The sequence below is a fragment of the Eleutherodactylus coqui genome, chromosome 2, assembly GCF_035609145.1.
Source record: "Eleutherodactylus coqui strain aEleCoq1 chromosome 2, aEleCoq1.hap1, whole genome shotgun sequence".
NCBI lineage: Eukaryota > Metazoa > Chordata > Amphibia > Anura > Eleutherodactylidae > Eleutherodactylus > Eleutherodactylus coqui.
Genome location: NC_089838.1, coordinates 230282681 through 230307505, shown reverse-complemented (window position 1 = coordinate 230307505; position 24825 = coordinate 230282681). Strand labels below are relative to the sequence as shown.

Sequence of the window (24825 nt, the reverse complement as noted above, 5' to 3'; positions counted from 1 at the left end):
AGTGCATTGACCAGAGTTGTACCTTTGCATTGCAGTCAAATCGTAAAGGAAAGCCATATAGCATATGTAAGTCTAGGTCATGATGTCCTTCACAACGTGATCATGACTGTGAGGGCATACATTGTAAGTTATAATTAGGCCATCTGTAATCCCCATTAAAGGTTATACTTGACATTGTTGCAAAAACAGTGTCCAGTTTGTAGTAAATACATTTTTTTTTCCCATAGTCAAAGGTGTTTTCTGGGCAATAGCTGATTGTCTGTGTTCCATTACTTGAGACCGCGGCTGATCAGCTTTTCAGGCGCCTGCTGTCAGCCCACAACTTAGTGTATAGAGCGGAAATGGATCGCTCTGACCCCGGTGTAATGAACGGCAGTCTGGGGCCTCATTAAAATCAGTGGGAGCTGTGTTTGCATTTGCAAGCGCCAGCCACTACACATTGTTCAGAGCTATCTGCCTTCGCTCCATACACGGTGTTGTGGCACTGAGAGCGGCACCCGAAGCGCTGATCGTCCAGAATCCCAGCCAATCACCTATTGATGACCTATCCTGACCACAAGTAATCAATAGAAATTGCCCGCAAAACCCCTTTAGCTTAAAAAGCATAGCGATATTTGGAAGTCAAGTCTGTAAAAAAAAAAAAAAAAGCAAATGATCATTGAGAAATAAGTTACATGTGCTCATTATTCTTCTGTGGTCCTCTATTTGTATTGTGTTGGCTTATCTCCATATTAAAGCCGGATGATAATGCCCTCCAATACCATTTACACTAATAGATATGATGAGGGCCCATCAACTGAATTGATTGCTTACTACGGCTTCACATGGGCTAATTTGGACTGTTAGAGGACAAGCTATCATACAGATGATTGATTGTCCCCCATAGAGCTTCAGGATTGTCAGCAACAGATCCCACCTTCACATGGGGAGATTTGCTGCTGACAATGATAATCATTTGCGCTGCTTAAAAGATGCAATCACCGTTTGCTCGTTCTTTGGGTGTTTGACAGAATCTACACACGATCTGCTGATCAGGCAAATGAACATTTCTTGGAACGTTCTAGCCTGATCCTTGGGCTGTGTGAAAGGCCCTTAAGATGGGAGCGCAGTGCGGCCCTGGATTCAAATCAACTAGGGTAACATGGACATACATTTCGCACTTGGTTTCCCATGTTTGCGTTCAGATTTTTTAAAGCAATCTCTTCTCTAAAATGTTCCCTAATCTCCAGTATCTTGGTCCTTCTAGAATATCCCAATCCCCACTTTGAAAGATTTTGCAAAGGCTTTGGAATCGAATACACAGGTAAAAGCATTCAGCATTGCAGCAACAAGAAGCAATGATCCAGTAGCAGTAGTAAGTATCAGATGAAATGTGTGTGCCTTTGGCTTAACCCTTTCAGGATCTGGAATTTTTTTTATCATTTGTTTTTTTTCTTGTCGTAGCCTAGTGAGTGTTTTTGTTTTCCCCATTGACAGCTTTATGAGGGCTTGTTTTTTTGCAGGACTTGTTTTATTTTTAAAACCCCGTGATCTATGGAAAAGCTTTTAAAAAATTTTAAGTGAAGAGAATTTAAAAATGCAATTGTGCATTTTTTTTTTGAGGTGGGGAGTTTTTACAGCATTCACAGTACAGTAAAAATGACATGCACTTTGTTCTATGGGTCAGTACGATTATGGTGTTACCAATTGTTTTCTTATGTTTTTCTGTTTTTAAGAACCAAATTTTTTTTCTTAAACCTCTGCTTCCTGTCAGCATATTTTGAGGCTTTTTAAAACTTTTTTTGGGAGACAGCATAACAAAAAACATGCCGCACTTTAAAAAAAAAAATGTGTATGTGCTTTACTGGGTGGGATAAATATGGTGATATTTTAATAGTTCTGACTTGTACATACTCATCAATATCAAATATGTGGGGTTCTTTAAGCCCTTCCTGCTATGACGTTCATTTACATCATGCAAGTGCAGGGTATGTATGAAGAGAGATTTATTACAGCTGACACCCACGGGCAATAGCTGCAGAACACTAGAAATGCACTTTTTCAGTCACTTTATCTCCTAGAAAAAAGTTGTATGTATTCTGAAATGGTACCAACGTAAACTACAGGACTTACCGCAAAAAATGAGCCCTTGCACAACTATGTCGACGGAAAAATAAAGTTATTGTTCGCAGAAGATGCAGGAGAAAATAATTTTAAAAATTTAATTGTCTTTAAAAAAAAAAAAAAAAAAAAGATACAAGTTTGGTATCGTAGTAATCGTACTGACCCATAGAATAAAGTTATCATGTCATTTTTGTTGCAGTTTGTACACCGTAAAAACAACTTAGAATTTTTTTCCAGTACATTATATAGTACATTAAATAGCACCATTGAAAAATACAACACATCCCGCAAAAAACAAGCCCTCATACAGCAACATCGATGAATAAATAAAGGAGTTATGAATTTATTTTTTTTTAAGTGGGGGGGAAACTAAAATGGGGGGGGGGGGGGGAGGACCATGTCAGAGGTTAAAGGGGTTGTCTCGCGGCAAACATCAAAATTTTACATTACCCCATTCCCCCTGTCACCCCCCCTGGCATAAAATAGCAATTTAAAGCGGTTTTTAAACCGCTTGCTACTCACCGATCCGACGAAATATGAACTTTAAAAAATCTTCTGCCTAAGATGGCCGCCGGTCCTTTCCCAGGGATGCACTGCTGTTTTCTCCCATGGTGCACCGCGGGCCTTCTCCCATGGTGCACCATGGGCTCTGTGCGTTCCATTGCCGATTCCAGCCTCCTGATTGGCTGGAATCAGCACACGTGACGGGGCGGAGCTACGTGATGATGCGTAGAAGGGGGCGGAGCCAGAACGCCGCTCGTGCCGGACCGAAGAGAAGCCAGAAGACCCTTCTGCGCAAGCGCGTCTAAAAACGCCAGAAGACAGCAGAATTAGACGGCACCATGGAGACGAGGACGCTAGCAATGGAGCAGGTAAGTGAATAACTTCTGTATAGCTCATATTTAATGCACGATGTATATTACAAAGTGCATTAATATGGCCATACAGAAGTGTATAACCCCACTTGCTGCCGCGAGACAACCCCTCTAATTGTTTTTTTTTCATTTAAACTAATATATATATATATATAATATACACACACATATACCTACTGTTAAAAAAACATGTTTTTTAGTTTTTGTTTTTTTTTACACTTTTATTAAGCCCCCAAGGGGTATTGAACTTGCGATCATTTGATCATTTGTACTATATACTCCAATACTTCAGTGTAGTTTAGTAATCTTTTGTGCTTCATTTTGCTTCAGAAGGCATTAAAAGTGCATGAAATGCTACTGAGATGACAGCTGCCATTTCCACATACATTGAAGGGAAGAAAGCAGCGTTAGGCCTCCTGTCCACAGCCTGGGTCGGATTCCACATGTGGGAACCCGAAGCAGAATCCGACCCTGCCAGCGACTGCATGTACCTTATTTCTGTATTGCAGACGTGTGTGTGGAAGCGTCGTCCAGCGCACATGTGCAGTACCGTTGTTTTTTTTTTTTTTTAAACCTCCAACAGAAACCACGGCCCATCTGCTGTGTTAGTTGCGGATGGGCCACGGATTGGATGGCTTCCATTAATTTCAAGTCCGCATGGTATTCACACTAAAATGGAGCAAGCTGCAATTTGTTTTCCGGACCCAAAGACCCGCAAAACAAATCCGCATGCTTTCATTCAGGTGCGGACGCCCATGATTCCCTGTGGGCAGCTTGAACTGCGGATCTTCTCTGCAGATCCCGCAAATCAAATCCACCTGTGAACGTTGAGCCTTAATCCCCTTTTACAGAGAATCGCTGAAGGCCAGACAAAGCCAAGTATGTGATATTTGTTCACCTATGTTCTTCAAGCCTCTGTTTATATACGATATTGACATGTTTGATACGAATGTATCTCTTGATCCAGTTTCCTCTGTTTCTTCCCATAGGCATTTGCTGACATGCTGAAAGTAAATCGAACTCTGAGGAGTTTGAATATTGAATCTAACTTTGTCACCGGCGCGGGCATCTTGGCTTTGGTTGAAGCACTTAGAGAGAATGAAACTTTACTAGAAATCAAAATTGACAACCAGGTAACTAGTTTAAGTTTCGGTGTTATGTTAATGATTTTTCATGTTTGTCCTTCGTGCAGACAGGATGTTGTCGTCTAATATGGATTACTGTCAGCAGGATGAATATAGGGATAAATGGAGGCAGATTTAACATGTGACCTCTGCAGACTAAAGTATTAATGGAGGAAGTATAGTCTAAAATAACGAGGACCAGATTCATATGATGCAGCATTGGTGTTTTCATTGGGTGCCATATTGCAAACTAGTGTAGAAGTCTAGATTTACAGCCACTTTTGCTTTCTCAATATCTAGATGAACAACTCCATAAACGTTGAGTGCTGCAGCAGTGTGTGTAGTCGCCTGCCACTCATTGCCAACTGCAGATATAGACCCCCTATTCTCTTGATCAGTGGGATCCCCCACACTTATGATTCCATCCTGTGGATAAGTGATAGTGTTTGTTCTTTGATAACACCTTAACGCCACAGGATGTAACTGTACTAGAGATGAGCGAACGTGTTCTTCCGAGCTTGATATTCGTGCGAATATTAGGGTGTTCGGGATGTTCGTTATTCGTAACGAACACCATGCGGTGTTCTGGTTACTTTCACTTACTTCCCTGAGACGTTAGCGCGCTTTTCTGGCCAATTGAAAGACAGGGAAGGCATTACAACTTCCCCCTGTGACGTTCAAGCCCTATACCACCCCCCTGCTGTGAGTGGCTGGGAAGATCAGGTGTCACCCGAACATAAGTCGGCCCCTCCCGCGGTTCGCCTCAGATGCGGTGTGAGTTAGATGAGGGACAGTGCTGTTTGTACCGGAGCTGCTGTAGGGAAAGAATTGGTAGTTAGTGTAGGCTTCAAGACCCCCCAAAGGTCCTTATTAGGGCCACTGATAGCTGTGTGTTGGCTGCTGTTAGCAGTGGCAAATTTTTTTTTCTCAAAATCGCCTCTGCAGACCGTTGCACCTGGCATTAGGGACAGAAGTGCTGCATAGGCAGGGAGAGTGTTAGGAGTGAGTGTAGCCTTCAAGAACCTCAACGGTCCTTTCTAGGGCCATATTTATCCGTGTGCAGTACTGTCCAGGCTGCTGTTAGCTGTGCTGCATTTTTTTTTGCTTCTCAAAATCGCCTCTGCAGACCATTGCACCCTCCATTGATACTGCAGGGAAAGAATTGTATAGGCAGGGCGACAACACAGTTATTATTCATTGAATATACGCAGTGCTGCCTTTTGGTGCCAAAAAACTGAAAACAAATCTATTTGTCCAGCCTCTGTCCGTCCTAAGGGCTGTGGACACGTGTGAGCTGCGTGAACAACATTGCTAAATCAGACGCACCCAGCTACGCTTTACTGCTGGCTTCGCCATTTGCTTTCCTTAATTGGGAAAAAAATACCTGCTCTCCAAGAGTTATAATAACTCTGCTACCCTCACGTTCTGTGACACATAAGCAGGGACACAGCACAGTTATTAAACTTCTCATGTTCATTGAATATACGCAGTGCTGCCTTTTGGTGGAAAAAAACTGAAAACAAATCTATTTGTCCAGCCTCTGTCCGTCCTAAGGGCGGTGGAGACGTGTGAGCTGCGTGAACAACATTGCTAAATCAGACGCACCCAGCTACGCTTTACTGCTGGCTTCGCCATTTGCTTTCCTTAATTGGGAAAAAAATACCTGCTCTCCAAGAGTTATAATAACTCTGCTACCCTCACGTTCTGTGACACATTAGCAGGGACACAGCACAGTTATTAAACTTAGATAATTCATTCACTAGAGGCAGTGGGGCCTTTCGTTTTCCAAAAAGGGCAAAAATTATATTTGGCCTGCAGTCTTGCGCCAATTTATTTCCTGCCTGTGAAATCAAATCACTGGTAATACAGCATGCTGAGGGGTAGGGGTAGGCCTAGAGGACGTGGACGCGGCCGAGGACGCGGAGGGCCAAGTCAGGGTGTGGGCACAGCCCGAGCTCCTGATCCTGGTGTGTCGCAGCCGACTGCTGCGCGATTAGGAGAGAGGCACGTTTCTGGCGTCCCCACATTCATCGCCCAATTAATGGGTCCACGCGGGAGACGGTTATTAGAAAATGAGCAGTGTGAGCAGGTCCTGTCCTGGATGGCAGAAAGTGCTTCGAGCAACCTATCGTCTACCCGCAGTTCTGCGCCGTCCACTGCTGCCAATCCGAATCCTCTGTCTGCTGCTCCTCCTTCCTCCCAGCCTCCTCACTCCACTACAATAACACCTGCTCAGGAGCGGGAACACTCCCAGGAACTGTTCTCGGGCCCCTGCTTAGATTGGGCAGCAGCGGTTCCTCTCCCACCAGAGGAGTTTATCGTCACTGATGCCCAACCATTCGAAAGTTCCCGGGGTCCGGGGGAAGAGGCTGGGGACTTCCGCCAACTGTCTCAACAACTTTCTGTGGGTGAGGAGGACGATGACGATCAGACACAGTTGTCTTGCAGTGAGGTAGTAGTAAGGGCAGTAAGTCCGAGGGAGCAGCGCACAGAGGATTCGGAGGAAGAGCAGCAGGACGATGAGGTGACTGACCCCACCTGGTGTGCAACGCTTACTCAGGAGGACAGGTCTTCAGAGGGGGAGTCAAGGGCATCAGCAGGGCAGGTTGCAAGAGGCAGTGCGGTGGCCAGGGGTAGAGGCAGGGCCAGACCGAATAATCCACCAAGTGTTTCCCAAAGCGCCCCCTCGCGCCATGCCACCCTGCAGAGGCCGAGGTGCTCTAAGGTCTGGCAGTTTTTCACAGAGACGCCTGACGACCGACGAACAGTGGTGTGCAACCTTTGTTGCGCAAAGCTCAGCCGGGGAGCCAACACCAACAGCCTCACCACCACCACCATGCGCAGACATTTGATGGCCAAGCACCCCACAAGGTGGGACGAAGGCCGTTCACCGCCTCCGGTTTGCACCCCTGCCTCTCCCCCTGTGCCCCAACCTGCCACTGAGATGCAACCCCCCTCTCAGGACACAGGCACTACCGCCTCATGGCCTGCACCCACACCCTCATCTCCGCTGTCCTCGGCCCCATCCAGCAGTGTAGTTCAGCGCACCGTTCAGCCGTCGCTTGCGCAAGTGTTCGAGCGCAAGCGCAAGTACGCCGCCACGCACCCGCACGCTCAAACGTTAACCGTCCGCATAGCAAAATTCATCAGCCTTGAGATGCTGCCGTATAGGGTTGTGGAAACTGAGTCCTTCAAAAGTATCATGGAGGCGGCGGCCCCGCGCTACTCAGTTCCCAGTCGCCACTATTTTTCCCGATGTGCCGTCCCAGCCCTGCACGACCACGTCTCCCGCAACATTGTGCGCGCCCTCACCAACGCGGTTACTGCCACGGTCCACTTAACTACGGACACGTGGACAAGCACAGGCGGGCAGGGCCACTACATCTCCCTGACGGCACATTGGGTGAATTTAGTGGAGGCTGGGACAGAGTCAGAGCCTGGGACCGCTCACGTCCTACCCACCCCCAGAATTGCGGGCCCCAGCTCGGTGCTGGTATCTGCGGAGGTGTATGCTTCCTCCACTAAAGCACCCTCCTCCTCCTCCTCCTCCTCTGTCTCGCAATCAAGATGTGTTAGCAGCAGCATGTCGCCAGCAGTCGGTGTCGCGCGGTGTGGCAGCACAGCGGTGGGCAAGCGTCAGCAGGCCGTGCTGAAACTACTCAGCTTAGGCGATAAGAGGCACACGGCCCACGAACTGCTGCAGGGTCTGACAGAGCAGACCGACCGCTGGCTTGCGCCGCTGAGCCTCCAACCGGGCATGGTCGTGTGTGACAACGGCCGTAACCTGGTGGCGGCTCTGCAGCTCGGCAGCCTCACGCACGTGCCATGCCTGGCCCACGTCTTTAATTTGGTGGTTCAGCGCTTTCTGAAAAGCTACCCACGCTTGTCAGACCTGCTCGTAAAGGCGCGCCGGCTCTGCGCACATTTCCGCAAGTCCCACACGGACGCTGCCACCCTGCGCACCCTGCAACATCACTTTAAGCTGCCAGTGCACCGACTGCTGTGCGACGTGCCCACACGGTGGAACTCTACGCTCCACATGTTGGCCAGGCTCTATGAACAACGTAGAGCTATAGTCGAATACCAACTCCAACATGGGCGGCGCAGTGGGAGTCAGCCTCCTCAATTCCTTTCAGAAGAGTGGGCCTGGTTGGCAGACATCTGCCATGTCCTTGGTAATTTTGAGGAGTCTACCCAGGTGGTGAGCGGCGATGCTACAATCATTAGCGTCACCATTCCTCTGCTATGCATCTTGAGAAATTCCCTGCAAACCATAAAGGCAGCTGCTTTGCGCTCAGAAACGGGGGCGGGGGAAGACAGTATGCCGCTGGATAGTCAGGGCACCCTCCTGTCTATTTCTCAGCGCGTACAGGAGGAGGAGGAGGAGCATGAGGAGGATGAGGAGGAGGGGGAAGAGACAGCTTGGCCCGCTGCTGACGGTACACCGGCTGATTGCCTGTCATCCTTTCAGCGTGTATGGCCTGAGGAGGAGGAGGAGGAGGAGGAGGAGGAGGATCCTGATAGTGATCTTCCTAGTGAAGACAGCCATGTGTTGCGTACAGGTACCCTGGCACACATGGCTGACTTCATGTTAGGATGCCTTTCTCGTGACCCTCGCGTTGCACGCATTCTGGCCACGACGGATTACTGGGTGTACACACTGCTCGATCCACGGTATAAGGAGAACCTGCCCACTCTGATTCCCGAAGAGGAAAGGGGTTCGAGAGTGTTGCTATACCACAGGACCCTTGCGGACAAGCTGATGGTAAAATTCCCAGCCGACAGCGCTAGTGGCAGAAGGCGCAGTACCGAGGGCAAGGTAGCAGGGGATGTGCGTAGATCGAGCAGCATGTACATCCCAGGCAGTGCAACAGTCTTTAAGGGCCTGGCCAGCTTTATGGCTCCCCACCAAGACTGTGTCACCGCTCCCCAGTCACGGCTGAGTCGGCGGGAGCACTGTAAAAGGATGGTGAGGGAGTACGTAGCGGATCGCACGACCATCCTTGGTGACGCCTCTGCCCCCTACAACTACTGGGTGTCGAAGCTGGACATGTGGCCTGAACTAGCGCTGTATGCCCTGGAGGTTCTTGCTTGTCCTGCGGCTAGCGTCTTGTCGGAGAGGGTGTTTAGTGCGGCTGGGGGAATCATCACAGATAAGCGTAGCCGCTTGTCAACCGACAGTGCCGACAGGTTAACACTCATCAAGATGAACAAAGGCTGGATTTCCCCAGACTTCTGTTCTCCACCAGCGGACAGCAGCGATACGTAAGCAATACGTAGGCTGCACCCGCGGATGGAAGCTACGTTCTCTCTCACCATCCAAAACGGGGACATTTCTGCTTCATCAATCTGTGTCTAATATTCCTCCTCCTCCTCCTCCTGCTCCTCCTCCTGAAACCTCACGTAATCACGCTGAACGGGCAATTTTTCTTAGGGCCACAAGGCTCACTCAAATAATTTTTCAGAACAATTTTTATAAGTTTCAATGCGCTTAAAAGCATTGGAACTTTAACTTGAACCAATTTTTCGTTACACTGGGCTGCCTCCAGGCCTAGTTACCACTTAAGCCACATTAACCAAAGCGATTAATGGGTTTCACCTGCCCTCTTGGCTGGCCATGGCCAATTTTTGGGATGTACATTAGTACTGTTGATACAGCAATTTTTGTGGGCCCTCGCCTACAGTGTAATCAAATTAATTTTTAGCCCACCTGCATTACAGCTGACGTTACCTCAGCTGTGTTGGGCAATGCAATGGGATATTTTTATGTACCGCCGGTGGGTTCCAGGGAGCCACCCATGCTGTAGGTGCACACTGAGTTTTTAATACATCTGTACACTTCTAAAGAACCCGTCTGACTGGGCCATGCAGTGTGGGCCGAAGCCCACCTGTATTACGCACGACATTACTACCTCAGCTGTGTTGGGCAATGCAATGGGATATTTCTATGTACCGCCGGTGGCTTCCTGGCACCCACCCAGGCAGTGGGTCCACAGGGAGTTTAACCTACATGTGTCCACTTGTAAAGAACCCCAGTCAGACTGGGGCATGCAGTGTGGGCCGAAGCCCACCTGCATTAAGCACGACATTACTACCTCAGCTGTGTTGGGCAATGCAATGGGATATTTCTGTGTACCGCCGGTGGGTTCCAGGGAGCCACCCATGCTGTAGGTGCACACTGAGTTTTTAATACATCTGTACACTTCTAAAGAACCCGTCTGACTGGGCCATGCAGTGTGGGCCGAAGCCCACCTGTATTACGCACGACATTACTACCTCAGCTGTGTTGGGCAATGCAATGGGATATTTCTATGTACCGCAGGTGGCTTCCTGGCACCCACCCAGGCAGTGGGTCCACAGGGAGTTTAACCTACATGTGTCCACTTGTAAAGAACCCCAGTCTGACTGGGGCATGCAGTGTGGGCCGAAACCCACCTGCATTAACCCTTTCCAGTCCACTGTGTGACCTGTGAAGACATTAGGGTTTAAGGCTGTACAGCTCCGTTGTTGGTAGACGTCCGTCGGGGTTCTCTTACTGTATATTGCCAGCCTCTCTGCTGTCGGAGCCTATCCTACGTGTCAGCTCATGCTGTACTGGCTTTAGCCAGCATATAGCGCCGTTGTATAACAGCAGAAAAAGAGTAAGCCCCCTAGGAAAACCATATACAAATTGGATTGGAAAGGGTTAAGCACAACATTACTACCTCAGCTGTGTTGGGCAATGCAATGGGATATTTCTATGTACCGCCGGTGGCTTCCTGGCACCCACCCATGCTGTAGGTGCACACGGAGTTTTTACTACATCTGTACACTTATAAAGAACCCCAGTCAGACTGGGGCATGCAGTGTGGGCCGAAGCCCACCTGCATTAAGCACGACATTACTACCTCAGCTGTGTTGGGCAATGCTATGGGATATTTCTGTGTACCGCCGGTGGGTTCCAGGGAGCCACCCATGCTGTGGGTCGACAGGGACTTCACAATAGGGAGTTGTACCTGCCTGTGTCTATGAATTAAAAAGCCTGGTCTGACTGGGGCATGCAGACACCTTGACAGAATGAATAGTGTGTGGCACATAGGTTCCCCATTGCTATGCCCACGTGTGCAGCTCCTGATGGCGGTGGCACAGGATTCTATTTCTCATTGCTTCTGTACAGCATTGTGGGCTATCGCTCCGCCACTTTTAAAGAGGGTCGCTGCCTAGCCGTGCCAACCTCTGCAGTGTGTGCCTGCGGTCCCTCGTCATGGCAGACGCAATTCTAAATAGACATGAGCGTGGTGTGGCATGAGGGCAGCTGAAGGCTGCCCAGGGACACTTTGGTGTGCGCTGTGGGGGGGGGGGGGAGGGGGGGGCGGTTGGGCAGCATGTAACCCAGGAGAAGTGTCAGTGGAGTGTCATGCAGGCAGTGATTGTGCTTTGTTGGAGGTAGTGTGGTGCTTAGCAAAGGTATGCCATGCTAATGAGGGCTTTTCAGAAGTAAAAGTTGTTGGGAGGGGGGGGGGGCCCACTCTTGCCGGTATTGTGGCTTAATAGTGGGACCTGGGAACTTGAGATGCAGCCCAACATGTAGCCCCTCGCCTGCCCTATCCGTTGCTGTGTCGTTCCCATCACTTTGTTGAATTGCCCAGATTTTCACACATGAAAACCTTAGCGAGCATCGGCGAAATACAAAAATGCTCTGGTCGCCCATTGACTTCAATGGGGTTCGTTGTTCGAAACGAACCCTCGAGCATCGCGGGAAGTTCGTTCCGAATAACGAACACCCGAACATTTTGGTGTTCGCTCATCTCTAAACTGTACATCCTGACTGCGGGGTACTTAACGCAGCAGAACGTACACTTACGCCCTGGGGATCAGAAGAGATCCGGCAGCAGGAGACGGCTGTTGCCGATAGCCGGCCTCCTGCTGCAGCGGGACAGCGACCCCTGCTGTTAACCCCTGATACACCGCGTTCTATGTAGATCACGGCATGTAAAGCACGCTCCCTCTGTGACATCATTAGACTCTCGCAATGAAATCGAGGAGGGCCGATGGGTTGCGATGGCAACAGAACGCCAGCTCACAGGCGTCCTGCTTTGCACTTGCCTATGATCACTAATACAAGCGATAAGGTATTGCAGGACAGAAGTCCTGAAATGCTTTATCATAGCGATCATACAAATTCCCAACAGGCATATAAAAAGTGGGGGGGAAAAAAAGGTAAAAATAGTGTTAAAAAAATTAAATACCCCACTCCCTCCTTTTTTATGCTTTTTTTTTTTTTTTTTTTCCCTATTGGTATAAAAAAATAAAAATCCCACATATTTGTTAGTCATATCCGTAATGGCTCGTACAACAAGTTAAACGCACTTTTTATCCTACACAGCAAAAAGCGTAAAAAACTAACATTTTTAGTTAGTAATCATTTTATCTAGTAAAAAACGCAAAAAAAGGGATCAAAAAAGCCATATGTACCCCAAAATGATACCCTTTAAAACTACAGCTCGTCTCACAAAAAATAAGCCCTCACAGAGCTCTGTTATGTAAAAATAAAAACGTTATAGAACTTTGAATTTAGAAAATTTAGAAAAAACGACTTTCCCCAAAAAGTGGGTTTTATTGCGGAAAAGTATCGTAATCTTAGTGACCCGCAGAAAAAATGTATTGTCATTTATGTTGCATGATTGACGTTGTGTAAATAAACTAAAAAACTAAGGCAGAATTGGTTTCCTTTTCCTGCTATCATAAAAAAAATTAATAAAAGTTTTACAATATAGTCTATGTATTCAAAAACGGCACCAATAAAAACTACAGTCCACCACGCAAAAAACAAGCCCTTAATATGGCCACATCGACGGAAAAATAACAGTTATGGCTTTTGAAAAGTGGAGATAAAAATCCTCCACAAATCGTTGCGTCCTTGGGCCCAAAGTAGGCCATGTCCTTAAGGGGTTAATACCAGTAATCAAGATACTGTAGATAGATGAACAGTATATGATGCACACAATTACAGATGTAACAATTGCCAAAGGAACATTCAACATGCTGCATGTGTGCGTTTAATGCAACAACCGTTTGATCAGCTCACTACGCCGTTTGCCCATTGCTTTATATAAAAATGCTTAACCAGCATAAGTTAGAGGGAACCTATTGCCACGAAAATGACCTTGAGCTACTTTAATGTATTGATGGCTGAGGAGAAACCGATTCCAAGGATGTCATTCGTATCTCTGAACTTGCGTCCACTCCCCAGCAGTAAGCTTTCAAGTAAGCAGCCTGTGTTCTGTATTCCAACGAGGCATCCCTGCAGTCTGCTGTACTATTTCTCTGAGCTCAGAAGAGGGTTGCATCACAATACAGAACATGGGCTGGTTTAACCCCTTTAGTGGCTCGCCCTGAAAATCTCCGGGGCTTGAATGAAGAGATTGAATGGAGCTATGGGCATGCTTGATTCATTTTTAGTGGGATGGAGTTCAAATGCTCAGCTATGTTTGTTAAAATTAATAGGGTGGTAAAAGTGCATGCCATCACACCATTCAATCTGACGTCACTGCAGGTGGGAGAAATGACCTGACAGTGATATTTGCTCCTGTGTTTTCATGTGAGTGATGGTCACTCAGCAAATAGACGTAGAGCGGGCTGGAGGTCTCTGGTTGCCCTCCTCCATTCACAGCAAACAAGCGTAGATGGACCGCCTGTGTGTACACGGGCTGAGCATTGTTTCACTTCTATGCTGCAGAAACTGAACGATGAATGAATTATGGCTCGTGGTTCAGATTCTCGCGATCCAATAAGAATCTGAATGATTAGCATTCTGTATAAAGGGGCCCTCAGTCTGTCTCTTAAGCCCTGAACTATTGTGTGGATAGCTGGACAGGTTGTCCTTAATGAAATTTGATTTAAGATACTTCTATTTTTGGGGGTGGGGGTGGGGGGTTGTTTGTTTGTTTTTTTTTAAACATTAAAATTTTTTATTTTTTTTTTCTGAACAGAGACAGCAATTGGGAACCGGAGTGGAGATGGAGATTGCTCGCATGCTGGAGGAAAACTCCTTAATTCTCAAATTCGGTTATCACTTCACACAGCAAGGGCCACGGGCAAGGGCGGCTGCTGCTATAACTAAAAATAATGATCTTGGTAAGCTTGGAAGTAGTATACATACCAGCAATCATGGGAGATTATATGTTACCCATGGATGCCGTAAACAGCTGTTCTGTGAGATGATACGCAGTCATTTAGTCTGTCCAGTCACATAATGAGGCATGAAGCGCTTCTCTATTGTACCATTTAGCGGATTAATTCGTATCAGAGATTTTGCATATATTTAGAGAAGAAAAAAGCCAAGAAAACCACAATTAAGCAGGGCTGCGGTGTTGATAACCAACACTTCCCATTCAGGCCCCTGTATTTTTTCACACCCCGATTCATTCAAAAACGGCTCATATATTCTAAAGTAATAACAAACTTGCTCTAGTAATATGTACTAATATATAATGGTTTTATCTTGTTTGTTCATATCTACTGACGGTAACTCTGATTTCACAGCCCTTCAATTGTCTTTCCAGCAGCAGGAAAACTTCCCTAATATTCCAATCTGTACACAAAGGAATGACCCTGAGGCCTCTTCCTCGCAGACGACAGCCATATCGTCGCTATACAATCTTTGTACACGCGATTTTTGTAGGGTTATTTGTGCTTTTTTGTGACAGGTCTTGCATTGCATCGCTGCTGCCCACTGAGACAGTTAATTGGAGTTCCTAATGTTAAAAATGTATCGTGATGCGATAAACAAGGAGGCTCCGTGGGCAACAAAAATAGATTGATTTTTGTTCCTTGCAGCATAGCGTCAGACAAAACATGGGCTTCACACATGCGTTTTGTGGCGCTGACTCATCGCTACAAAATCGTACGATTTTTGCAGCCTAAAGCAGCAGGGTTTTTGAGTGTTTACTTTGGATGATTAACCTCTTAGTGACCGGCCTATAGAGTTTTTACGTCCTGCAAATGCAGAACAGTTATGGAGGGAGATCGCGCGGATCATCGGACCTGTTAACTAAGGATGAGCGAGTATACTCGCTAAGGCACTACTCGTTTGAGTAATGTGCCTTAGATGAGTATCTCCCTGCTCGTCCTTAAAGATTCGGGGGCCGCCGCGGGGCGGGGAGCTGCGAGGGAGAGCGGGGAGGAACAGAGGGGAGATCTCTCTCTCCCGCCCGCTCTCCCCTGCTCCCCGCCGCGACTCACCTGTCAGCCGTGGCGGTCCCCGAATCTTTATGGACGAGCAGGGAGATACTCGTCTAAGGCACATTACTCAAACGAGTAGTGCTTTAGCGAGTATACTCACTCATCCTTACTGTTAACCCTTTAAATGCAGCTGTCAATTCTGACAGGCATTTCAATCCCCTGATGATCAGAGGTCCCGTACTGCGCCCTGCGATGAGATCGCAGAGAGCCGTTTGAGTGTCATGGCAGCTAGGTCAGCATGTCATTACATCATAATGCAGGAGCGATCAAAACATCACAACTTGCCCCTCTGGAGACTAAAGGAAAAAGTGTAAATAAGATCTATAAAGTTTTTACTAATTTGTTAAAGAAAAACTTTTGCCATATTTATAATAAAAGAATCTAAATAATAAAACAAAGATACATATCTGGTTTTCCTGCATCTGTAAAAGTCCGATATATCAAAGTAATGCATTATTTATCTTGCTTGATGAACGTCATCAGAAGGAAAAAAAAGGACCGCCAGAAATGTGCCTTTTTTTGGTCACTCTGTTTCCAAGAAAAAAATGCAATAAAAAGCGATCAAAAAGTTGTATGTATTCCAAAATACCAACACAAACTACAGGACGTCCCGCAAAAAAATTAGCCCCTGCGCAACTTTGTCGACAGAAAAATAAAAGTTATTGTGCACAGAAAATGGTGGCAGAAAATAATTAAAAAAATATATATATCTTAGAAAACAAATACTAGTAGAACAGCAAAATAAACTCTCACTGGTGGGTTAAGGGGGGTCGGACACAAACTGATTTTAATTGCGGAATCAGCGATTGCTGTCTGTAAGGAAGATCTGCAGTAAAATGCGGGCATTGAAAGGCACGTATTTTTGAATTATTTTTTTTTGTTCTCTGGTGGGTACAAATTGCGTATTCCACTAACAAAAGAAAAATCGCAACCTACTGTATTTAAGCGCTGATGGCCTCCATTGAAGTCAATGCATGCCAGTGTTCCGTCGCCCATACACAATTACCATTGCATAGGAGTGTCTGAAACACTCACAACTTCAGAGGAAAATGGATAGAAAAGCTGCAATGCCAGCTGGAGGGGAAAGGGATCTATCTTCCATGCAGACGATACACTGTATATCCACCTGGAAAAACACTTGCATCTGTAATCATTCGCAAGTACTTTTCGCGAATGATTACCGTTTTTCAGATTGCAGAATCTGTCCTGTTCGTGTGAGCCCGGCCTAAGCGGGCTTTTTTTTTTTTTTAAACAACCGCAATTGTTAAACCCCTTCACTCAGCAGCTATGGGTTATATCTGCAAAGCACCAACATCTCTATCATCTGACTACTGCAACTTCTTCGCACTCAGTTTCACATTGATGAGATCAGTGCTATCTTGTAAAGGTGTACTCCTATCTTAGGTATTTGTGGCATATCCATATGATATGCCATAAATGCCTGATCCTTGTGGGTCCCACTTCTGGGACTCTCCTCTATGGGAAGAGTGGGGTCTGGTGACCGCTGTTTGCCAATTTCCAGCTGACATATCTTCTGTATACTTCATTGGAGTGGTGTCCTGTACACATCCCTTTTCAGTGAAGTATATGGGCGTTAGAGAGAAACTAAATTGTACCATTAACTTCAATGGAGAGCATGGCCACTTCTCCATTAAAGTCTATGGAGAATACAGTGGGCAGGAATTGGTGAACTGGTTTCCTCTGACCTCCCTTCCTCAGTTTAGGTGAGGATCCTGTAGATATGCCATAAATGCTTAATATGGTAACACTCCTTTAGCCATAGATTATATATCACATCTTTGAAACCACCTTCAGAAGAAATGAAGGATCCCTGTTTCTTCCTACTTTCCCTTGGACATTATGAATTACCATGTAATTACAATATATCCCTTTATTCCCACTTTTTTCTTTTGAACATATTAAAGGAAGCTAAGGGCTGCTTTTGAATCAATGGGCAGGTGCAGGCAGTGATAAACTGCCCATGGGACAGTCCACAGCTAATTTGTGTAGAGCGGGCTGAACTTGAGGGCTGATATCTGCGCAGTGGAGAGATGCTGAGAAGAAAGAAATGTATCAATGCATTCAACATACCATTGCACATATAATAGAAATGCAACCCAGAAACCAGCTCCTCTGTAGTCGCTCCCACGCAAGGACTGGCTGGTAACCAAAGCAGATGCACTGGAAAAGGGAGTAGGTCCAGCGTAAGGTAAAAACTATTTCTCTTTATTGAAAAATCTAGACCGACATAGAGGAACATGGAGCATAGACCAAGATTAGGGTCAACATGCTTGTCTGAAACATGTAAGACGGCACATGCTTCTTGTTCATCTCAGTCCGTCTGGATATTTCAATAACAAGAGTTTTTACTCTACGTTGAACCTACTCCCTTTTCCGTTGCACATATAATAGTATTTTCTGTTTATAGCCCAAAAAACAGGAGAACATAGATCGTGACGGATGCAGAATATACTTCTAAATTTCTGCTGACCCCTTTTCTCTCTGCTAGTGTGGTGGTTACAGGTACTTATCTACTGGCCTCGCTTCAATCTGGACTGCAGGAATACACAGGTTACATAGTGTGGAGATTGTGTGTATTTGGTCTGCATTGTCCATTGCGTGTCAAAAATGCCCCATTGCATGCTGTAATGGTCAAGGGGCCTTTTAACATCCAATAACCAAATTGAAATTTTAGAGCTGTAAGATACTAATTTGTGCCATGTACTACTAGTGGACATGTTTCAGGATTTTAGTCCTTTCTAACGTTTTGGTAACTTTTACCTAACTGCTCTAAATAATGCATGGCCGCAATAGTAGAAGTACGCTAATAATGAAGTTATCGCTATCGGCATCATCACTGCTTGTTTTTACAGCCCTGGAGTTAATGTGTTCTAGTACCCGAAAGACCACACATCTGCTTTTCTCTGCCAGATCAGAGTGTCATGTGAAGTTTTTGTGTATCCAAATCAACGTCTACAACATCCTAAGTGACTCGGAAGCATCTAGATCTAAATTAATGTTCATATCTTACACAGTTTCTCTCTAGGCCTTATTCGCACGGCCTACAAAATCACGCGATTTTGTAGCGCTACAGAAATGCATGTATGTGAAGCACATTGTTTCCAATGGGTTCATTCACATGAGATATGTTTTGGAGCCTGAAAGAATCCATTGGAATCCATGGGCTTCACATAGATGTGTTTTTGTAGTGCTACAAAGTCGTGCGATTTTGTAGCCCGTGTGAATAAGGAGGGATGTCCGAATAGTTACATTGTAGGCTTCAGTTTGTAACTTCAGTGATAATGTTATAGTAGATTAGTTAAAAATGTGCTCTATCTGGGTTTTCTGCACCACCTGTGGGAGTTATCCTTCTGCCTTATGGTCACCATATGAACTGTAGCATTACGTTTCACTACTATAGAACTCTGAGGCTTCTGGTAAATCTTGAAGAAATGTCTTTCCATTGAAATGTGTTCGTTGTTAGGGGACAAAGGAAATCTAATACTACTATTACTATACTATACTTTATTAATGAAATTGAGCTGATCGAGATTCTCTTATGCTCTTATTTCAGTTCGCAAGAAGAGAGTGGAAGGAGACCGCGACTAAGCTTTGCTTTTCTTTGAATTCTTTTTTTTTTTTTCTTTGTACCATGAACATTACTTAGATGTTTCAACATGACTGGTGAATAATGAGCTTCATTCAGATGTTCTAGTCTTTGACTTCATCTGGCTGGGAAGAAGGGAAGATACTGGAAAACTTCAAACAATTATCACATTTTTTTCAATATCTTTTGATACACCTTGTTTCTTTTCATCTAAACCCTCATCAGACCTTAAACTGTTGAGACCTATATTGGCTATTCGAGCGCTGAAGATGGTAGCCTGCTACTTGTAGAACAATATGAATTCAACTACTCCTCCAACAGACACCTTTCCAAGATCACCACTCAGATACATCACAAAGATGCTGGATTAGGAAGACTGAAAGGTCTTCAATAGTAGAAATCCTGGTGTTTAGAAGGGAAAGAATGGATTACAAGAATTGTGTTCTGTGTTTTGATCCAATGAGCGGGAAGGGGAGTGCTCTGCTATATCCAGAATACAGTTCTGTACGCATACGCTGCAATTATTTTAGTTGCTTTAGATTAAATTGTATAGAATTTGCAACTTCAAAGTCAATCTACTTGTCCTTCAATCCAAATGTTGTCGGTGACCTTTTCATACTGCAATGGTTCTCTGTATTTGTTTCCTTGATTTTAGGAAACTTGGCAGCATCATATTCTTTTGTCAAGAAATTACTCGATGTATGCCATTTGTATCTAATAGTTGTGGCCATGTTAGAAACCGGAGTGTTGCACAAACCACTGCTTTGTAGCGTTTTTGGCTTTAGATTTCAGTGAAATCTAAATTACTTGCATCCTGCAAGGATACTGACTGATGGGACTTCTTTAAAATCTCAGTTCAGCAGTACCGAGCACTCCTACTTATGTTCTCTTTCCAGTTAGATTTTCTTCAATTGGATGAATTCTTGAGGGATGGGTATATATTGTCTTAGCTTCATATTTTGCTGAAAACAAGTAATTTTTAAAGCAGTAATATTGGCGCTTCTGCAATGTCTTCTTTTATGCAGGCTATACAACGAAGCCATTCAGATAGCTCTCTATTTCAGGGAAACAATGTACCAAATACACAGTCTCAGGAACGTATAGGCCTGGGAGTTCTTAGTATATCTTAGTACTTATGTCTTAACAATATATGTCTCCATGCCAGGGAATTATAGACCTGGGAATATATGTCTTAACCTTCTATGAGTTCAAATATTCCATCCTAGGAAACTTTACCTGGGAATATATGTTTGTGTCCAGGTGTCCTTTCAAAGAGAAATATATAGTCCCAGAGGCGTAACTTGAAGCTTCTGAGCCCCAATGCAAAATCTGTAATGGGGCCCCCAGCTATAATGCTTTATTCATAGTACTGGGAGAGGCCTCGTGGGCCCGGGTGCAACTGCATCCCCTATAGTTACACCCCTGTATAGTCCCATAAGTATCAAGTATGTATCATGTGTCTTCAAGATATTCCATACCAGGGAAATATAGACCTGGATATTCTGATTTACTTCCCATGTCTCCAGCTGCCCTGTCCCAGGGTACCATAGACGAAAGAATACTTAGGCCCTGTTCACATGGCAGAAAATTGAAAAATGATTTGAAGAGGAGTGTATGTCAAATCTGTGCCTCATTGATTTTAATGGGAATGTGTGCTGCATAGACCACGGCGTGGATTTGAAATCTGTGTACGGAAAAGTGACATCACTTCTTGACGCAGAGTTCACTTCAAGAAATCTGCACGCGGGTTCGCCCATTGAAAGATGCTAAATCTGTGTACAGATCTACAGCCATACAATTCCATAGCTCGGTATTTTTACAAGCCGAATCTGTACGGAAAAATCTGCATTGTGCTCTGCCACGTGAGCATATCCTTAGTATGTCAAAACCTATTATAACTCCAAATATTCCATTACAGGAAACTATAAACATGAGAGGAAGTTTTTACTTTGTCTACTTTTTTGATGGTAGAACTTGAAAAAACAGATAAAATATACTGTTGAATGAAAGGACAGCCATAATTAAAGGGGTTTTCCAGGTTAGTGGAGTGCGCCTGTTGTGAATGCTCAGTGCTGGCAGTAGCACAGTGGCCTGGTTTGGTTTTGCAATTCTCTCCCATTGAAGTTAATGGGTGTACCACTGCTCATCTGCTATTGCTGATTTATCCTGAAGATTGGTCATCAGAAGTTTCAGCCTGGAAAACCCCTTTAACGTAGCCTTTTAGCCATGTATCTTAACTTAAAGGGCTTGGCCATCTTATTTATAGTTAAGTCATAAGAGTGGATTTTGGGGACATTTGAAACCTACAAATATATAATATTTAAGAGAACAGCAGTGGTTTCCTTGCTTCTGAAGTCATACCCCGTTGCCTTATCCAATCACCATTACTGTTCCATTCTACACATGGCCACTGATGGACAGGTTCGTGACCCATGCCCTTCCATCAGTGGCTCCCATTGAAATGCATTGTGCTGATGCCAGTTTCCAACTCATCTGGGAAGGAAACTGTGCAGCGCATCACAATGGAAACTGTTGATAATGGAGTGGCACATGACCATTCCAACTAAGTGACCATTAGGAGGACAGAATGCCAGCAGTCAGAGGAGAAGCCGTAGGGAAGGGGGGGGGGGGGGGGGGGCTTGGCTTCAAAAAAGAGAATGTTGCTGTTCTTCTGAGATGTATATATTAAGTCATAGATGGTCCCCGCTACCCGCTATCCTGACCCAAATATATAAGGTGGCCAACCCTTCAAATTGAACTCCATGTTTATGCTGAAGTCAACATAATTCCTGTACTGTGCCTAATTTAGATGCTGAAATTACAAGTGTTTTCCTTTACTTTGGCTCCTGGTTTGGCATTGATGTTTGGAGGAGGAAAAATTAAGTTTTGTGTTACTTACAATGCCTGATAGAATAATGCAAATGTGTTTTTAGTATTTTTTTCTTTTAGTCCTAAAAGCTGTTCATCTTACGCCACTCCTCTCGGAATATCTCAAACCAAAAGCCAAGATAAAGGAGACGTCTATATGTACGTTGGCTGTATTTTTTTTTCTTTTTTTGGTTATAAGTGTACACATTCATTAAAGGGTGCCAAACACTGTATTCTGGCAGTATATATTTGTATGTAATATACATTTTACTTGTTTTAAAGAGAGCCCTTCAAATTTTCAGCATTTATAAATAAAGTTTTTCATATTGTGCTTTTTTTTTTCTGACATTTTATAAGTAGATTTGAACCCTCCTTCTGTGAGTTGTCTGTACTGACTGCCAATAAAGATTTGCATAAACCTTAAAATGATTAACAAAATGTAAACCTCCATATTGGTACAGTGTTCTCTAAATTGGTGCTATTCGTTTTGCCATTTGTGAAGTCAATTGCCTTTCTCTACTTCAGTATTCATAGCAGTACTTGTCTTTCATCCGGTAGTGGGGTCTTAATGATAGCGGTCTCCTCTGTTACAGGAGCGGACACCGCAGGGCCTCTCGCACTTCACCTAGGTTTCTGCACCTGTATGTATTCACCTCCAGCAATCCGCTCGCTGATGACCAGAAGCCTTAGACTTATAATTTTGCTTTTTACACTGTCAAAAAAATCCCACCCCTAGAAGGAGTTGTAATTTTCCTACAAGACTTGGCATGCAGTTACATCTCAGGCGGATATGCAAATGATTAGAGTTGTGGTGTGATTTTAGATGAACGGTCTTGCCTAAAAGTGGATCCACTCTTGGCCTATAAAAAGGCTCTCAGAGGTTACTTGTGTGTCGTGACCTCTTTTTCCTGCCTGTATAGAGCTTGTTGACCACTAGACATGGCTCTATGATGCAAGTGAATAGATTTCGCCCAGTTAAGAGTTTGAGGGACGCATTATTGGAACATGAGAAGCTGGATGCTTGTTTTCACAAATTGCCCACCAGCTGGGCCGTTCTGACCAAACTGTTAAGAGGTGTTGGGACCAGTGGATGTGTGAGGGCACACAAGGTGACTGGGATTGGGATGCCCACCAGTAAAGGGGCTTGTCTGATATACACAAGGAGCTTCAACTGTTTCATTGCTATCCAGCGACAAGTGGCACCATCGTTACACCCCTGTGTCTGTCTGAGGCAGCTCTTGGCTGAAGGACATTTGAACTCATGGCACCCGTTGTGTGTACTGCCTTTGACATGCACCCTTTGTTTGCAATGGTGTCATGGATGATGAAACTGAACTGTTGTAGAGTGGAACTTGGTTGTCTTCAGCGACAAATACAGGTTTACTTTGGAGACTGACGATGGCCGTGTCCATGTCTGGGAGACCTAGGCGTGAGCGCCTTAATCCTGCCTTTGCTGTGGAGCGGCACACTGCCCCCTGCTGGTGTGATGGTCTGGGGGGCATCCCATATCATTCACCCCTAGTACTGAGGGACAATGAAAGCTCAGTGATATTTTCAGAACATCCTGCAGCCACATGTGTTCCTCTCATGACAGGGCCTCCAAGAGGCATTTTCCAAAAGGATAATGCTCAGCCGCACACAGCAAGGGGGTCATAGGAATACCTCCAGCATTGCCACACTTCCATAACCTGCTCATTACTAGATTTATTGCCAATAGAACATTTATAGAACCATCTGGGACACAAACTTCGATAGCCTATGAGTTTGCACGATCTAGAGGCTCAGTTTTAGCATATATGGCTCAATATGCTTCAAGATACCATACAGATTCTGTATGCCTCTATACCTCCGTATCAAATCTTACATCCAAGCTAGAGGCGGTACAACAGGGTACTAGAGCCTCCATGCCCCCGTATCACATCTTACATCCAAGCTAGAGGCAGTACAACAGGGTACTAGAGCCTTCATGTCCACCTGTATCATATCTTGCATCCAAGTTAGAGGGGTACAACAGGGTATTAGAGCCTCCATGCCCACCCGTATCACATCTTGTGTATCCAAGTTAGAGGCAGTACAACAGGGTACTAGAGCCTCCATGCCCGTCCGTATCACATCTTGTATCCAAGCTAGAGGCGGTACAACAGGGTACTAGAGCCTCTATGCCCCCCCGTATCGCATCTTACATCCAAGCTAGAGGCGGTACAACAGGGTATTAAAGCCTTCATGCCTGCCTGTATCACATCTTACATCCAAGTTAGAGGGGTACAACAGGATACTAGAGCATCCATGCCCGCCATATCACATCTTGTAGCCAAGCTAGAGGCGGTACAACAGGGTACTAGAGCCTCCCTTCAAGGGGTCCGTTTTCTGCAATAAATGATCCTTTTGCTCTGGTATTGTAATCACTTACTTATATAAACGTTACAATTGTACATAGAAAGCTTGATTTAGGTTTTTTTTTTTTAACAATGCATGCAAATTTTTTTAAACAATTTCTTTTTATTAGGGAAAAACAAAGCCAGTACATAACAAGTGCAGTCAGGCCACGCAGGGCCTATGGGTGAAGTATGTATCAACTAAAAAAAAAACTACAATAAATATTACATACATGAAAGAGGAAAATGCGTAATGGGCTCAAACTTAGGGGAAAGCACAGAGGATGGAAGGGGGAGGGGGGGAGGGAATTGGGAAAGAAAACCTACAGCAAGATGCATTCTTTTTGACGAGAAGGTGGAACTTGGCAGATCATAGTGTATTGTTTATGGCCGTTAGCGGTTTAGGTATTGAGGTTGTTTGTTTCCCTGGAACTGGATCCAGGGTGTCCATAGGGCTGTGAAGTCGTCTCTTGAGCCATTTTCCCAGGCTAATATCTCTTCTAATCCGAAGATTTGTGAAACTCTCTCTATCCACTGAGGGATTTGCGAGGTTTCTTTTTTCCGCCAGAAAAGTGGGATCAAGAGTTTGGCTGCAGTAAATAGGGTTGTCGCCAGGTTTTTGTGGGATGGTTTGAATTGGCTTGTGGGTA

General features: G+C 45.1%; 1 protein-coding gene across 2 annotated transcripts in view; it reads left to right on the top strand.

Annotated features, from left to right (window-relative positions):
- LOC136612324 (tropomodulin-3-like) overlaps nt 1–22131 on the top strand; it is a 69732-nt gene extending 47601 nt beyond the window's left edge. For both annotated transcript variants that reach the window (XM_066592594.1, XM_066592595.1), the window contains exons 7-10: nt 1247–1354; nt 3968–4111; nt 14074–14218; nt 18900–22131. In XM_066592594.1, coding sequence (XP_066448691.1) covers nt 1247–1354; nt 3968–4111; nt 14074–14218; nt 18900–18934 — 432 coding nt within the window. In that variant the 3' untranslated portion in view covers nt 18935–22131. The remainder of the gene's footprint in view (nt 1–1246; nt 1355–3967; nt 4112–14073; nt 14219–18899) is intronic.
- Nucleotides 22132–24825: the final 2694 nt, after the last annotated feature.